We start from the raw sequence: 17734 nt of genomic DNA on the forward strand, positions 1-17734 counted from the left end.
TATGCCATGACGACTGTTGCTCCTGACCCGCCTATTGCAGACCGTATCCTTTCTTAGTTTGATCTATGTGGTCTCCGAGTAATATATGAACCTTTCTTACTCATGTTTATAATTGAAGAAATTAAACTATCTCGATATTCTTAGTGTGATGGTTGAATTCTATATTCTTCCTTGATTCGTGAGTTGCAGAGGCCACCAATCTCTTGCAGAAGCTGTCTCTAGACTCTGGGGAGCAAGAAGGATGGCTCCAAAACGCGAGAAATTTCAAGATTTGGGTCTCAATTCGTGATAGGGGTGTCAAATTTTGAAAGGCTCATGAATTTAGACCCAAATTCTGAAATCTCTCCTCCAACGCTGCCAAAAAGGTAGCTCTCTGGGTACTTTTGGGTGGTTTTTGTTTTGTGTAAAATTCTTAGTGGAAGTAGGGGATTCATCAATAATAATAATAATAATAACAAATCATGCCTTCCTAATTTGTACAATTGTAGCCTTGTGGGTTGCCATATGGATCTGCCAACTCTGGAGATGCACAGAGAGTGCTGCATCGCAAGTTGACAGGTCGATAACTCCTCTATTGCAGGAGGCTGTGCAGCATGTGTTCGGACGTCGTCGGCGATGGCAACGCACATGCGTTGCCGGCTTGCCGCTCATCCACACCACAGCTAAATCTATCTAGAAGGCTGGCAACGGTGATTGCGCAGCAACTGCCGTCAACCAATCTGCACGTGATCAAATATCGAGCCGTGTTGCCGCTCATCCACGGACAGAAGGCACCATGAACAGATATGAGCATGAAGCAAAGGTGAGGCCATCATTGTCATCGTTTCTACAGTCTTCCAGCAATTCCAGTTTGCCATTTTTCATTTTTCTGAAGTTTTTGCATCTTTCAGTGCTTGATTCTACTTATCTGTGTTTCATTATTTGATTCAGTCTTTCAGGCTTTCAGTTATGATTCAAACTATTGCTAGCACCAGTTCAATCTCAGAAGACTATTTGGTTCTTTATAGTATAGAAAAGTGCACGAAAAGACAATTCTACATTGTTTCTTCCCAGGCTGCCACTGTTGCATTCCGGCAACATCCCTGTCTCACTCTCACTCTGTTAGGCTATCTCCAACAAGGATTGCCATTTAGGTTGGCGTACGCAAAATGGCAACGTTTGGTCACTGTAGCAGCTGGCAAACGAGTCCAACAACGTTGCCAAACCCGATAGGCATTTTGCGTCGGTGGAGAGAGGATAGCCAAATTGCCTTCTCCATCGTGGGGAGGCATTCCACCACCGACGCAACGGTCATTCCCCCCTCCCCACATCGAGAGAAGCCCCCGCCGCGCCAGATCTCGCCGCCTCGGGTGCGACTCGCTCCCGAAAGGTCACCGCCGGCGACGACACAGGCACCATCTCCGGCGACTCCGCAGTCTCAAGGTTCGTCCTCTTCTTCCTATTGACATGGTTGCGTTTTGGATCTGTGTTTGGACAGCATGGGAAGGTTCCCTTCGCCGGATCTTACGAGCGGTGCCCCATCCCTGGCCGATTCCGGCGCCTTGGCCCCGGCGTGACGCGTCCGCTTGGCCATGGCTTGACGGGGCCTCTTCGCCCGGCCGTGGCGGAGCTGCCCCACCCCGTCATGCCGCAGCCGCCTTTCCCCCGCCTTGGCGCGTCTGCCTTGGCCCCGCCGTGACGCGGCCCCCTTGGCCCTCCTGTGCGGCGGCTGCCCAACCCCGCCTTGCCGCAGATGCCGTGATATCCTGTTCTTAATTTGCGTCCAATTTATTTGTGTTTCATTGCCGCAGCGAATTGTGAGTTCATTGCGGTTAGTGCGTCTACGATTGTGGGCCTTTGCAGATGATGGATACGGAGGCAGTTCTGGACTCGGCCATTGCCACCATGCAGGGCACCGGCAACCAGATCCTGGCCGTTTGCAAGGAAAAGCTCCACTTTGGGAAGACGTTGAATGTCATGGAGGTCAAGGAACTGCGTGAAATCCTTGAAGCAATAGCTGAAGCGTTGGATCAGGATTCGCTGTTGTGCCAGGAGGCCGCCGATAACGCCAAGAAGGAGGTGGAGTCTGACGATGGTGTGCCGTCGGACGTGACATGGCCGGAGAGCTCACCTGAACTTCACAGGACCGAGTGCCTGTCTCGCAAAGATCACATCGAGACATTCTGGGGCGTCGACTATGACTCCGATGCCATGCCCAACTTTTCTGACTAGATGTCATGGTCTAATCCAGGCCAAAAATGAAATGTATCCCTGAATGTCTTAATTTATGTTTCAAACAATGTCGAACCTTAGCTTTGTTGCCCTATGTTGTGAACTATGATCATGTGTGAAATAATGTACTGAACTATGTTTTAATTCAGGCGTGCATGTCATGCATTTGTGTTTTAATGGTTCCCATATGTCTCCAATCCCCATTATATGATCATGATAATGTTGTAGGATGGACAACCGTTTCAATCCCTATGTATGTGATGGTGAAAACTCTCAGGCCTGTCCTGACACACAGCAGTGGGAGTTCCCATTGTCGGCAACCTTGGATGCGATTGGCCGAACTACAAATCCTCAGGTGAGAGGAACTCCAGGACTACATCTCAGCAATATTCGATTAACTGAAAACTGATTAATTGTTATGTTGTGATTGCATTTATTTAGCACATGGCACATTCTGGATTGAATTTTGAAATGCACCAAGGAGAATTTGATATTCATGAAACTGATTCAGTGTTGGAGATGCTTCCTCCCAAACCTAGTAAGTCAATAAAAAAGTGACCAAAAGATTGTCTCAAAGAGGTAAAGCTTTCAGCAAAGAAGAAGATAGGATTATATGTTCTGCATTTTTGAATGTGAGCAAGGACCCTATCACTGGTACGCTCTTTTCTCTCAATTATCAGATTTCTTGCCATATTACTCTGAGGCAATTCAGTTCGTCACATATATATATATTGTCAGGAACAAACCAATCTAGTGGAGGATATTACCAAAGGATGCATGACTACTTCGATGACCACCTTGGAGCACCTTCCAGTAGAAGTGTCAAAGCCGTCCAGCATCGTTGGTTGACTATACAAAAGGCGGTTAACAAATTCTGTGGACATTATTCAACAATTGAAAGGTTGAATGAGAGTGGAAAAAATGAGCAGAACATGGTGAGTACAGCCTGTTTACATTGTCGCAGATTGATGATGCATGCAGTTTGATGTTGCATACATGCATTTGCTCAGCTATGTCCTGTCTGCCACAGATTGATGATGCAGCTAAATTGTATGAGGACACAGAGTCATGGACATTTGAACACTGCTGGAACATACTGCGGCATGAACCGAAGTGGAATGATAAAATGATAGAAATCGAAGCCCTTGGTACTGGTACACGAGTGAATCAACGTGTGCCTGTTGATGCCGCTGCTGAACCGATGCCAGGTGAAAATGCAGACAATACGGCACGCCCCGAAGGTAGAGACAATGGAAAGAAGCGTAAGGCAAGGGCATGTGCTCAAGACTCCCAGTCCTCGGCTGCAATTGAGGTCCTCTCTGCTATGAATGCACGAGGGCAATTGAAGGATGATAAAGAAGACACACAAATGGCTCAAATTCTTGAGAGGAAGGATGCTAAGATTCAGCTGCAGCAAAATTTGATTGCAATGCAGTGAGAGGACATGGAGAAGAGGTATGAGATTGAGAAGGAAAAATTGGTACTGAATAGGGAGGACCTTGAGTTGCGTAAAGAGAACACAAAGGTTGAGATGTTGAAAGCCGAAGCTCATTTCATGGGTCAGGACCTTGACAAGCTAGCACCACACTTGAGGGAATACTACCTGACCATCCAGTGTGAGATTATGGAGCGTCATGGCATTAGGTCTGCTCCTCCTGGTAGCACATCTCAGTAGTCTTCCAGAGTCTATTACTGAGAGTTTGTATCCTGTTGTGTAATACACCATTAAGTATGTTGTGCACTTGTTTTTCATGAATGGTCTGAACTTTACTACATCATGCTACCTATTACAAAAGCTGCATCGGTTTGTGTTGCAACATTACTACATCATGCTACCTATTACAATAGCTACATCATCAGTTTGCACGAACCAAAAGGTGGATAAGTAGGACACACTGCATCCATGATAATTAGGCTACCTTGTTGCAAAAGGTCCAGTTGAAGCACCGTAAAGACCCCAGATGTGTTCAATGAGGTCCTGCTGCAGCTGTGTGGACGTTTCCTTGCTCTTGATGCAGTTATACGTGTTAATGAGCTTATCAATCGCTGGAACATCTCTATTCTGGCTAACAGGTGGATCATCAGCCCCTTCAAATCCTTGTGTATCCTCTGGGTTTACGTAAATATCACGCTCGTCTTCTATCACCATGTTGTGCAGAATGACACAAGCACGCATGATTCCATTCAGTTTTTTGTGGCTCCACATCCGGGCTGGGTTATAGATGATCTTGAATTTTTTTCGCAGTACTCCAAAAGTTCTCTCCACGTCTTTCCTACATGATTCTTGAATGCTAGCAAATACCTTGTGCTTCATGCTTGCTGGAGCGCTCACCGTCTTCACAAAAGTTGCCCAATTTGGATAAATCTTGTCAGCCAAGTAGTATCCCATAGTGTATGGGTTTCCATTTACCCAATACTCAACTTCAGGTGTCCTCCCTGATGCAAGCTCATCAAATATAGGAGAACGTTGTAGAACATTTATATCATTGTGAGACCCTGGGAGTCCAAAAATTGCATGCCAAATCCTCAGATCTTGAGTAGCTACTGCCTCAAGGATAACCGTTGGTTTGCCCTTATGTCCCTTGTACATACCAGCCCAAGATGATGGACAGTTCTCCCATTGCCAATGCATGCAGTATATACTTCCGATCATGCCTGGAAAACCTCTAGCCTCATTTTGCCTAAGAATTACTTCCAGCTCCCTAGCCCTAGGTGGCCTCAAGTATTCTTTCTCATATAGGTCTATAACGGTCTCCACAAATTCGAAAAGGGTGTCGATGACAGTGGTCTCTGCCATTGCGTAGGTGTCATCTAAACCATCAGCACTGCCCCCATAGGCCAACATTCTCATGGCAACTAAACATTTGTGAATTGGTGTAAAACCTTTGTCCCCTGAAGCATTCCTCTTCTGGACGAAATAACTGTTCCTAGCTGACACTTCGTCGACAATGCGAAGAAATAGGGATTTACGCATCCGAAATCTACAGGTGGTAGTAGGCCAACAATATATCAGATGTAAAATTTGGGGCAAAATGATTACATGCACGACTGAAGAAAATAAAGACTCATCAACTAGTTACCTTCGCCGAAACAAACCATCGCCATACAAGGGTGGGTCGTTGAAGTAATTTCCCATGATTTGCTCATTTATCTCATCCCTTTTTCGCTTCTTGACCTCATGCCCGGGTACAGATCCTCCCCACCGCCGTTTACTACCAAAATCCATGCATGCTACAATGGCAGCGGCATGCAAGTCTTCCTCTTCTCGACGCCTTGCTGCAACCGTTCCGCACATCGCCATTTTTATGTATCTCCAAGCCATGACAACATAGCACCACGAAGGTCCAGGCCCTTCACGGACAACAATAAAACTCCCAGATATCAAAATGCAGCTAAAATCTTTGGTCCACTGAATGTAGGCAACAATGCACGCTTTCAGTTTACCTTGCAATTTCACGGCATCCTCAGCATCAAGCCGCCAGAAGACCGTCGGTCACCGGCGTACGACCCTGCAGGGCCGCCTCCTGTTTGCCGCCGGTACCACCCTACAGGCACTGGAACCATCGTGTAGGTACCAGATCTGGAAGAGGATCGATGGGAGGGCAAGATTATGTACCTTGGGTTGCCGGATCTGGGACGAGCGCGACGATGGCCACTAGCTTCCCGGCGGCGGCGGGAGCCAACGACTCCTCCTTTGGGACCCCGCTTTTGCCAACCTTGTTGGAGACACAGTAGAAATGCCTACGGTTGCCAGTTTGCCTACGGTTGCCAACGGTGCATTTGCCAACCCCAAATGGCAACCCTTGTTGGAGACAGCCTTATGGGTGGTCAACTAGGCTTATTGGGCCATATGGGCCCAAGTACTGTAGCTTCGCGGTACGTTAGCACCACCAGTACTTTAGGGTTTGTTAGGGATAAGATTAGATGTCTTAGGGGTCAAGTAAGTCACTCTATATAAAGAGAGGAGATGTATCAATCTAATCAATTAAGGAAGAAGAATCAATCCTAAATCCCCCAATTCTCTTAAGCCGCCGGAGCAGCAGGGCCTACCCTGTCCTCTGTCGTGTCCAAGCCGCCGGAGTAGTAGGGCTAGAACCTGCCCTCTAGCGTGTCTCTACCCTAATGATCCAATACCCATGACATCTGGTATTTATCATGAGTCAGGGATCCTTTCCCATGGCTTTTGCTGCCAATCCATCTACAACACAGTCACCTTCTTGGTCTGAATTAACAGACCAGCTAAGAAGGCTCATCCAAGCCAAAGAAGAGCTCAAGGCGGAGGGTTTACGTCAACGCCAGGCGGCGCTGCGGCTCCAAGCAGCGGCGCGTGGATTCTTGGCAAGGCGTCATGCACAGGCGGCGCGAGCGTGCGCATCTCCCTCAGCGGTGGCGGAACAGCAGCTGCAAAGCGATGTCTATGAGGCTGATACGCAGTCCCTTCGCGATTTTGCGGCCGACTCATCCCCTTGTTGCAGCCGCTGCCATCTAGCAGCCCACATCGCTTCTCTATGAATTGCCCTATACGTGATGATGCCCCTTTTCTCATGTTGCTGGCGTGCATTACTTGCACACATGCGGCTTTGAGCTTTTCTTCTTCAGGAGAAGAGAGGGGAAATCAAGTCCCGTACATGGCAGGTTCGTTTCCTTGGGAGCCAGGAGGACAGGTTGCTGCATCTCGAATAAAAGGTTGTAATTTCATTAGCGTCCTAGTCATAGTCAACAGTAAAATCAGCCGAGATGTAAAAGGCTTGTTTTTAGGTGATAGGATTGTGTTGGATCGAGTCAAGTTGTTGACTGGCGAGGGGTATGCTGCAGCTCGAGGACGAGCTGCTCCGTAAGGGGGGAGTAGTGTTATGGGTGGTCAACTAGGCTTATTGGGCCATATGGGTTTGTTAGGGATAAGATTAGAAGTCTTAGGGGTCAAGTAAGTCACTCTATATAAAGAGGGGAGATGTATCAATCTAATCAACCAAGAAAGAAGAATCAATCCTAAATCCCCCAATTCTCTTAAGCCGCCGGAGCAGCAGGGCCTACCTTGTCCTCTGTCGTGTCCAAGCCGCCGGAGTAGTAGGGCTAGACCCTGCCCTCTAGCGTGTCTCTACCCTAATGATCCAATACCCATGACACACTCTCTATATTCAGTCTACTGCAAGTGCAAGTTAAAGCCTGTTGCCTCTTAGATTCAGTTTGTTAGACAACTTGATTAATGATATAAGAGTTGATATGGAATTAGTTTCAAACAAGAGTTGATATAGAATCTAAGATTGCTCCATCACTTGATTAATGATGTGATACAAATGAGTCCTACTAAAGGATTAACTAGAGATTAAGATTGTATTTTCTATTGGTAAGAAGAATATGATTTTTTGCATAATGTGTCTTTAGAGAGAATTTAATTTCTACTATAACTTTCAGGAAAGGCAGCAAGCACTAGCTTCAATCTATTTGAGGAAAAATAATCCATAATATGCCTAGATATAATTGGTGAGGCACAATTGCTACATAATAAAGAGCATCAATTGCTTAATTTGGTACATTTGAAATGTTGTCAGCCAAAACATAACCTATCAGTCGATTCTCCCTTACGTATGTCACTGCTGGATTCCTAAGCAATGTGTATATCATGCTTACAAATTTTTTAATCCTACTCCATTTTGTGCATGTACAACGAATCATATGTATGTCAATGGTAGGGAAAACGAAATTACACTAAATAGCAGCAGATGCTTTATTCCCCCTCTGGCCCTCTTTGTCAGCTGTTTCAGATATGTTCAAGGGTCCCAAGAAAAGGCCAAACATGTCTTTTTTATGCCTTCATCTGAATTGCTTGCTGTCATTTCATATTAGGTTGTCTGCCAAATTACGATAGCAGCCAATCAACCACAAATGGTAAGCTAATTAGCTAGAGTGTATGACTGAAGAGGTTTACCCGACCGATTTCCGGCGTTAGCGGTGCTCCCGTGAGCCAAGTGTTGAAGATGGATCACGACCTGGAAATTTGTAAAACCACCTTTGCGTATTTTCAAATAATTCCCTAATTTGGATCGCAATTTGAATATTTATGAAATACCAAATTTTAAATAACCCCTGATATGGATCACGATTATTAATCGCGATCCGATTATTTGCATACAACCCCTAATATTTACCTGTGTCCCCTAGATTAGGCCCACCATACCCCTCATGGAGGTCCCACTTGAAACAATTGAAAAACTTTCTCACCAAGATTAGACCCACCATACCCCTCTTGTCAGGTCCATAGGTGCAGACATGAAGGCAATAAAGAAAAATTCAAGTGTTTTGATTAGAGTTAGAATTTGGTTCTTTTGTCGATGGCAATAGCTTGATTAGATCTAACAACAGTGTTTTGTCTTGTGCAAAAATGTAGGAATTCGACTCAAGATCCAACGAGGTTGATGAGCTACCTATGCAAAGGGATTACCATGGAAGCGACAAAAACAAGGAAAAGGTCTGATAGTTTATTGCTACTCTCCCGTTTTCTCCCATTAAAAGTGATGAAGTTTTCTTTCTCTTTGCTATTTCTTTTTGTTTGCATGATATTCCTCATTTACTTCTCGTACATTTGTTTGCATATTATAGTTGCATACAGTTTAGCATTAGAGGAATTAGGGTAAAAAATGCAGGGAAGCTATACAGCTTTGTATCTTCTTAGAGAATATTATGAAACAATCTAGATGGTTATTCCTAACAAACCAACCAAAGCCATGGACAAGTGAAAGGACTGACAAACTGCTCAGTTAACCATACTTCTATCTAAATAACCTCAATGCAGGTGCCTAACCTTGGGCCGTAGAGTAAGAAAAGCATTTAGTCATTTACTTTGTTGGGATACAATGATGCTGTTGCGAAATGCATGTTGTTGTTTAGTAATTTCCCTGTAGTATACTATTTTGAAAAATTACCTCTGGCATTTGTTGTTGAATGCAGAACAAAATTAAAACTAAGCATCTTAAGATGGTGATGTTGGAGCAACATAGAGCCATTGCCCATTGGTCACATATTTATTGTTTCATGATATGTCATTTCTTCATAAACTAATCTTCGACATGTTATCATGTCTAAATGCAGAGGGACAAACAAGCTGCTCTAGAAAAGATTCTGAATTTACAACAGCAATTAGCTGCCAAAGAGAATCATGAGTTAGAAATAGAACAGTTGCAGGGAAAACTGGAAGTTGTGAAGCATCAAGGTTTAGAATCAAAGGAGAAGATAGATGTACCGAGTCAGGAACTAAAGGATAAGAATGATGAAATTGAAGCATTGGAGTTGCTGAACATGACTCTGTTTATCGTGGAAAGGAAAAAGCAATGATCAGTTACAAGATGCTCTGAAGGAGCTGATAAATGTAAGCTGTCTCATTGATTGATCAACTATCCAATATTAGAAGATTCCGTTTTGTTGTTCAGACCAATGGTGGCACCTACGAATCCATTGCTTTTGGCTTCTCAGGGCATTAGCGAGATTGGATTTGGACGTGCAAATATAGGTATAAAGAGAGTGGGTGAGCTTGATTTCAATGCATTCAGTATCACTTGCAGGAAAAGGTTATCTGAAGAGGACATAGATGCCACCTGTGCTCTCCTTCTCCTTTGTTCAAAATGGGAAGAGGAAATTAGAAACCCAAACTGGCACCCTTTCCAGGTTGAAATGGTTGATGGAAAAGAAATGGTACAACCCCTTGATTACAAACCACTGGTACCCTGTCCACCGGCGCCTGTCATTGTGCTTCCCATCAGCACCCATCGTTGTGTAGATTCGGCTGCAGCCCTCTCCCTCTACTAGCCACAGCTGAAAGACAGAGTTGCAGGTTTGGTAGTAGCTCAAAGTCCATATGGAGGAAGCCCAGTTACTTCAGATATCCTGTGAGAGGGGCAGCTTGGTGACTATGTCAGGTTGCATGAAATCATGGAGATCTTGGCATTGAAAGTCCATAAGGTATTTGCCTTGATCATTCTAGCCACTAACCAGCTTGCCTATTAATGAGTGTGTGTTCTTTACTCTATTCGTTGCGTTATCGTCAGGGTGATGTGCAGGCTCTAGAAGATCTGACCTATGAAAGGAGGAAAGAATTCCTGCGACAACAGCATCCATTGCCTCGGGAGTCAGGAGGTTCCAATCGTATAATTCCTCATCGAGGCAAGAATCATTCCTGTGATAAAGATGCAGTCATACAGATATACAAGGGATCTTGATATCCACGGCTAACGACCTAGCTCGGCATATGGATTCGTTCCATTACAATTTATTAGTTATTAAGCTAGAGTAGAATAGTTTTTGATCCGGAACATAGTTCTGGTTTGCTCTTGTTGCTGGTTGAATAAAATAAAATATTTATTATTTATTAAATTTTATTAGATTATATTGGATTGCTATGATATACTAATAAATGAATTAAATGTTTAGTAGTCTAGATCGATCCAATTATTTATATATATAATTATTATATAAACACATAATATTTTTAAATATAATTGTTTTTTAAACACGTGCTTGTGCCAAGCACATCACCACTAGTCTACTACTAAAAAAAGTTAAAGATCACTTTTTTTCAGTTCGTCATCCCACCTCTTCATACGTCGCTCCCACCATCGTACGTCGTCACCCTGGTTCAAAAAACTTTCCCCCTCGCCCCCAACCGCCGATCCCCCAACCCCCGACGCCGCGCCGCAGCTCGGTCCCCGGCTGCCGATCCGCGCCGTCCCAGCGGTCCGTCCCCGACCGCTGATCCGCATCGTTCCCGTCCTCCGATCCATCGCCCACGCACACTCCCTATCATGCCGCCGTCGCGGCTCGACCATCCCTGATGCGCCGCCCAACCTCTCCACCTCGCTCCGCCCCCACTCTCGAGAAACGCCTACCTCGCGCCGCTGCCTCCATTGCGGCTGCTCTCCCCGAGCTCGTTGCCGGCGTCCTGTTCCTCGGCGACCCCCCAAGTCTGCGCCGCGCACCTCGTCCTCTCCCGCACCTAACGGGCCCTATCACTCCACCGTCGCCCTCACTTCCACCATGAGCACTTGTTGCTGAGATCCCAGTTCTTTTGGCCCCACCATTTTGTTCCTATAACTGAAGATGTCGGTGTCAACAATGAAATTTGATGCGCATGTACTGGGGTCCTACTATGGTGGCTTCCTGTTTGCCATGCAGTATGTTTGGCCGAAGCTAGAATATTTTAGATGTGGTTCCATGCTCACTAATTCCTTGATTAGAAATGCCGGTGCTTTTTTCCCCATTTACTATTCTCTCTCGAACTCTCTTATGTCTACCCTTGCCTCCCTGTTTTTTACATTTCTGTGCACTTTATGCTTTTTGTTTGGAAGATACCTATTCTATGCAGCAACGATGTCTCACAGTTATTATGCTCTTCCTTGAATAATATACAGGAAATCACAATCTTGGAACCTTGACAGATAAGAGTTGGACCCTGCTTTAGAGAGATCTATTGAAGTAATTGAATACGTGCTGTTGTGTTGTGTCATTCATTTGTTCAATTTCTTTGTGGTCATCATGCTGGTACTTAAAAGGAATATAACATGTCTACTATTCCATTTTCCAATAACTTTCTAGAGTGGAGGAGGATTTCCAAGAGTGGTTGGAGACTACATGCTCCAGGTGAAGTAAATTTGATGCCTTCCTTCTTGCTTTATCATTTTGGTAACTCTAATTAGGAGGCACATAATCTCATCTGGTACGGTTCACCTGTGGCCTGAAGGGTTTGTTCAGCACACTGATTTTTTTTACAAGAATGGACTTTTATATCTTGGTTTTTGCACGATTTGGAACTGAGTAGAGGCTGATATATATCCCCTTCAACTAGATGGGCCAAACTGTTTTCTACTCTATTAAAAAGCCATGAGGAAGAGGATGAGATTTGCAAACCTCCTGAATAGTATGGATCGGTGGCTAAGGAACTCATCCACTAATTTCTAGAATGGAGGAGGATTTTCAAGAGTGGTTGGAGACTACATGCTCTAGGTGAAGTAAATTTGATGCCTTCCTAATTTCATGGGTTTCATATATTGAGTACTGTGAAGCTTGGGTTTTCCTTGTATGATTATTTGTTTTTGGAGGAAAGACTAGAATGCTTCATAGTTCCGAAATATGATGTCATAGCTGAGCAGGTCAAGGTCCTGGAAAGGTTCAGGACATTACATCTCACTATGGTACTCTAAGCCTGCAAATGATTAATTTCGAGATCGCATGTGTTTAGTTCAGTATCAGTTTTGAGTCCTCTAATTAATTCTACTGATTCTTTTAGTAAGAGTTCGAGCCCTCTAATTAATTCTTGAACTGATTCTGTCCATCAGAAACACAGGATAACTAGATATTGGATTCACAAGATCCGTTAGAGCAACTACCAGCACTGCAGCAGGTATTATACAGACTTGTTGGATGCTAGGTGATTTTGGCATATCTTTTGCTTATCAAGTTTACACTCACCTAATGATTACTGATGCCATCCTGGATGCAGGTTCACTGGATGGGGAGGGAGCAACTGTTGGGCAGGTAATTGACTCATTGCAGCCAGGTAATTGACTAGCCAATTACTATTTGGATGTGATGTATGCCGGACAAGTACGTACAGCTTCAGTTTTTTTTTCAACTAGAGGTCAGCTATGTGTATAGGAGAGGAATACATGATTGCTTATTCTAGATCTTTTTGGTATTTTCGATGTATATGATGTGTACAATATCCTATTTGTAGGTAAGAAATTCCAATAGATTGAGATTAATGCTATGGTTGAGCCCATGTATTCAAGCTTGCCTTCTTACCTAATAAATCAGGTAACTATGAGAACTATAAAGCATGCATTTATATGTCATTTGGAATGATTAAGATGAACATGTTAGGCTCTTTTGCATAATATGATTAGCTAGGGTTGCTATTTAATTATTTTGCCCGTTGCAACGCACGGGCACAAACCTAGCTAAAGTAAATTTTGGTTTGCTTGTATATCTGATGAATCCAAACTAATTTCCTTACTACTATAATCATACAATTATAGCTTTGTGCCAAACTAGTTATGTCGCGCCTTGGAAGTGATTGCGATGGACATCTTTGCGCGGAACGGGTGGTAGTTTAGTAATAGGCTTTGTGGCTTGTAATTTGCTTCTTGTTTAGCTTTCAAAGTTTGTAATAAGGGCCGGATATAACTCTTTGATATAGAGGCTGGGATATTGTTCAATATTCCTTAAAAAAACTATAATCATACAATAATACCAAATCAGTGAGTTGCTTGCCTACTTGTGAGTTTTCAGCCTATGTTTTCCCTGCCGTGACAACATCTCGGCTTTGTTATCAAGTTTGCACTTTTATTCAGAATAGCAGGTCTGTGTGGATTAAATTCTTGCAAAATGTCACTTCCATGCTCGAAAGATACAACTCTCAGGGCCGGCTCTAGGATTCTTAGTGCCCCCGAGCGAACCACGCTTTAGGGCCCCTTAAGCTAAATAATTTTTTTAACATGATAAAATAGATAATAATACTAATGACATATATAATTTTTGAAGAACAATGTCTATAATACAAACTAAAGAGTAGAAAATAAAACGAGTACGGTTACCTCAAATACTAGCTAAACCCATGATTCCACCAACAATAATATTTCAGTTCTTCTCAAAAACAGATCCTCCGGGCACTTCTTGATGCAAAATAATTAAGAATAGTATCTAGATCAATGTTGTCCAAGATATCTTTCTCAATGCTGCACATAGCCAAGCCATTCAATCTTTCTTGTAACATAGTTGTTCTCAAACAATTTCTTAGTAGTTTCAATTTTGATAAACTTTTTTCAGCTGATGCTACAGTCACAGGCACAGTTAAAAGGATCCGATATGTAATAGAGACATTTGGATAGCAATCTATAGTTATAACAAATTGAAGAATCTCTGGGGCTGACATAAAACCATCTGGCAGAGTTACTTGCGGTGCTTTTAATTCAGAGAAAAAAATCATCTACATCATCATTAGATGAATTATCATGAGAAAAAAACTTTGTGCAAAAGTAGTGCAATGCTTATATAGATCGTTATCATTCAAGGACTTCAAATTATCTGAGTTCAATAGAAAACCAAACACCTTTTCAAATGTCTTCAACTGCATAAAAAAGACTAGTCAATGAAGCAATTGCCGTGTCAATGATGACAATAAAGTAATTGACTCTAAATGTTTCCATAACTGATAGATGTATTTCTTCATCACTTATTTCATCAAATTGCTTCTTCCTTTTACTTTGGCACTTTGCACGAAATTTTGGCTCTATATCCATATCAGCTGCAATGGCTTTTGCAACCTCAATACTAGAGTCGAAGCCTTCGACTCTATACTTTTGAAAATATGACATAACCCCTTCAATTTGTTTGAGAGTAGCATCCATGCACACAATCTTAGATTGCAACTTTTTGCTCACCATATTTATAGAAAAAAACATCATGCCAAATGGCCATACCAACTATAAATTCAAAATTCTCAAGTGTACCAACCAAAGGTTGAGCATCACTTATTGTTGATGGGACATCAGTACAAACCTCCTCCACTTTCCGCAAGGTTGTTCTTATTTGGGGAGTTTGATACCAAATAGGTTGCACACTTTTTATTCGACTCTCCCACCGAATATTAGATAAAGGTTTAACATTCAATTTCGGAACATTGTGAAGCAAAACCTTCCATCTTTTAATAGAGCATGCAAATAATGCATATATCTATTGTATAACACCAAAGAATAAAATTGAAAGAGAATATGGCCAGGAATAGATAGATGCATTCCAAGGGGCAATAGCCGGTTACATATATAGGCAATGAACCCTAATGGTTTATAGAATACCATCAATCAGGGGATCCTTGCCTTGTACATGAAGGACGCACCTAACCTAGGGCCGGCGCACACATAGATGGTGCGACCAGACTCCAAGGGCCCTGTTGGGCCAAACCAAGCACACAGCCCATGAGGGCATACATACAGTTCTAACACGCCCTCGCAGTCCGATCGGTAGCACCGCGAACATTCAGACTAGACCGAAACTCATCGAAGATCGTTGTAGGCAGCCCCTTGGTGAAGATGTCAGCGTACTGTGATGTAGTCGGTACATGAAGAACCCGAACATCACCTGCTGCCACACGATCTCGAACGAAGTGAAGATCAATCTCGATGTGCTTGGTGTGTTGATGCTGGACGGGGTTGGCAGTCATGTACACCGTGCTGATGTTGTCACAATATACCAGAACTGCACGACGAAGGGGAGCGTGGAGCTCATGAAGGAGCTGTCGCAGCTAGGACGCCTCGGCGACTGCATTGGCGACAGCGCGATACTCGGCTTCGGCGCTAGATCTGGAGACTGTATTCTACCGCTTGGAGGACCATGAGACCAGATTGTCCCCAAGAAACACAGTGAAGCCCGAGGTGGACTTGCGCGTTTCGGGACATCTCGCCCAATCTGCGCCGGAGTAGACCACCAACTCGGCTGAGGAAGAAGGCCGAAGGACCAGACCCATATGCAATGTCCCACGGATGTACCTGAGAATCCGCTTGAGAGCAGGGAGATGCAGCTCCCGTGGATCATGCATGTACAGACAGATCTGCTGAACAGCATAAGCGATGTCCGGCCGAGTGAAAGTGAGGTACTGTAAGGCGCCAGCAAGACTCCGGAAATCAGTAGCATCCTGAACAGGAACCCCATCAGCAGAGAGCTTGGGGTTGCCATCCACCGGAGTAGAAACAGGCTTGCAGTTAGCCATGCCCGCGCGATTGAGGATATTAATCATGTACTAGCGCTGGGAAAGGAACAAACTATCGCCAGTGCGCTGCACCTCCATGCCTAGGAAGTGATGAAACTCACCCAAATCATTCATGGCAAACTCCTGCTGCAGAGCCGTGATCGTGCGGTGAAGGAGCTCTGTTGACGAAGCAGTAAGGACAATGTCATCCACGTAGAGGAGAAGATAGACAGTGTCGGAGCCGCGACGAAAGACAAACAGTGAAGTATCAGATCTTGCCTCAACAAATCCAAGTGATAGCAGATGTGCAACAAAGCGACTGTACTAGGCCCGAGGAGCTTGCTTCAATCCGTAGAGAGATTTGTTCAGGCGGCAAACATAATCCGGATGAGCAGGGTCCTCAAAGCCAGACGGCTGAGCATAGTAGACTGTTTCTGATAGAGTACCATGGAGGAAGGGGCGTTCTTCACGTCCAGCTGATGAATAGGCCACTAACGAGAGAGACCAAGTGACAGCACTGTCCGAACTGTTGCAGGCTTCACAACTTGGCTGAAAGTCTCATCAAAATCCACACCGGGACGCTGAGAGAAACCGTGAAGAACCCATCTGGCCTTATACCTCTCAAGAGAGCCGTCTGCCTGAAACTTATGCTTGAAGATCCATTTTCTAGAAACAACATTGGCCCATGGCGGACGCGGAACAAGACCCCAGGTGGAGTTCTGGAGAAGAGCTTGATGTTCTTCCTCCATGGAGGCCCACCAGTTGGGGTCGGCAAGACCACCACAGAAGGTCTTCGGCACAGGAGAGAGTGGGGTGGCATGCAGGAGAGGTCGAGGCGGCATCCAGAACCCACTCTTCGCCCGAGTGCACATCAGATGCGCATTCACTATTGGACTGACAGGAGCCGCACCCTTGGGTAAGGGGCAGCAGGTGGAGCCATAGTCCGGTGATGGTGACCCCAGGGGTGCGAAGCCGGGAGGAACCCGGGGCGCACGCCTGGTGTAGACTTGAAGAGGAGCGGAGCCAGCCGCACTGGGAGGAGGTGCAGCCACACCTGGCTGCACAGCATCGGGGGAGAGCGCAGCTGCACGTTGCTGTGCGGGGGTGCCGGTGGTGGAGGCCGCACGTGGCAGTGCGGAGGGCGCGATCGGCGTCAGCGGAGGTGCAGCAGCCGAGGTGGCGCTGTGTGACGCCGGTGCAGGAGGGGCGCGCTCAGCGAGCGATGGGCTCGAGCCAGCGCTGTGACCAGAAGTTCCTGTAGGGAGAGGATATGACAGTCCGATAGGAGCTGGCATATGGTCAGTGATGTCCCAAAAATCAAGCTCCGCGGGTGTAAGGGCGGGGCATTGCTCAGCAAAGGGAAAGGTGGCTTCATTGAAGATGACATATCGGGAGATTATTACTTTGTTTGTGGCAAGATCAAGGCATCGATAACCCTTATGGTGAGCAGAGTACCCGAGGAAGACACACAGAGCTGAGTGAGGGGCGAGCTTGTGTGGTGCGGCGGCGGTGAGATTGGGGTAGCATTTATAACCGAAGACACGAAGGTGCTCATATGTTGGCGGGGAGCCAAACAGAGTCTCATGTGGGGTGGAGTGGTCGAGTGTCTTGGTTGGGAGGATATTCAGCAGGTGAGTTGCTGTATGGAGTGCTTCAACCTAGAAAGAGGGGGGAGCTGATGCCTAAAACAGAAGCGAGCGAATAATGTCGTTGGTAGTGCGAATTATGCGATCAGCTTTATTATTTTCGGTGGAGGTGTAGGGGCAAGACATGCGTAGGTGGATGCCACTA

At 45.0% G+C, this 17734-nt stretch overlaps 3 protein-coding genes and 3 long non-coding RNA genes across 6 annotated transcripts; 4 read left to right on the forward strand and 2 right to left on the reverse strand.

Moving 5' to 3' along the window:
- The first annotated feature begins 1110 nt into the window (after positions 1-1110).
- On the forward strand, positions 1111-2764 carry LOC120655400. Its single transcript, XR_005667478.1, has 3 exons — positions 1111-1422; positions 2440-2566; positions 2653-2764. It is a non-coding gene; the product is annotated as an uncharacterized LOC120655400 (long non-coding RNA).
- Positions 2765-2787: 23 nt separating this feature from the next.
- Positions 2788-3984, forward strand: LOC120655399. The gene is made up of 3 exons (XM_039933185.1): positions 2788-2865; positions 2950-3146; positions 3242-3984. Exons 2-3 carry the CDS (start codon positions 2985-2987, stop codon positions 3647-3649), a joined length of 570 nt encoding a protein of 189 aa, XP_039789119.1. The 5' UTR covers positions 2788-2865; positions 2950-2984; the 3' UTR covers positions 3650-3984.
- Positions 3985-4126: 142 nt separating this feature from the next.
- On the reverse strand, positions 4127-5437 carry LOC120653379. Its single transcript, XM_039931136.1, has 2 exons — positions 5292-5437; positions 4127-5192 (listed from the first exon to the last, which is right to left on the reverse strand). Exons 1-2 carry the CDS (start codon positions 5435-5437, stop codon positions 4127-4129), a joined length of 1212 nt encoding a protein of 403 aa, XP_039787070.1.
- A 3106-nt stretch (positions 5438-8543) lies between these two features.
- LOC120655401 lies at positions 8544-9914 on the forward strand. Its single transcript, XR_005667479.1, has 3 exons — positions 8544-8680; positions 9301-9577; positions 9771-9914. It is a non-coding gene; the product is annotated as an uncharacterized LOC120655401 (long non-coding RNA).
- Positions 9915-9926: 12 nt separating this feature from the next.
- Positions 9927-10642, forward strand: LOC120655403. Its single transcript, XR_005667480.1, has 2 exons — positions 9927-10167; positions 10254-10642. It is a non-coding gene; the product is annotated as an uncharacterized LOC120655403 (long non-coding RNA).
- A 4929-nt stretch (positions 10643-15571) lies between these two features.
- Positions 15572-15964, reverse strand: LOC120653380 (uncharacterized mitochondrial protein AtMg00810-like). Its single transcript, XM_039931137.1, has one exon. The coding sequence runs from the start codon at positions 15962-15964 to the stop codon at positions 15572-15574; it is 393 nt and encodes a 130-aa protein (XP_039787071.1).
- Between the last annotated feature and the right edge of the window lie 1770 nt (positions 15965-17734).

This window comes from Panicum virgatum, chromosome 1N, assembly GCF_016808335.1.
Source record: "Panicum virgatum strain AP13 chromosome 1N, P.virgatum_v5, whole genome shotgun sequence".
NCBI lineage: Eukaryota > Viridiplantae > Streptophyta > Magnoliopsida > Poales > Poaceae > Panicum > Panicum virgatum.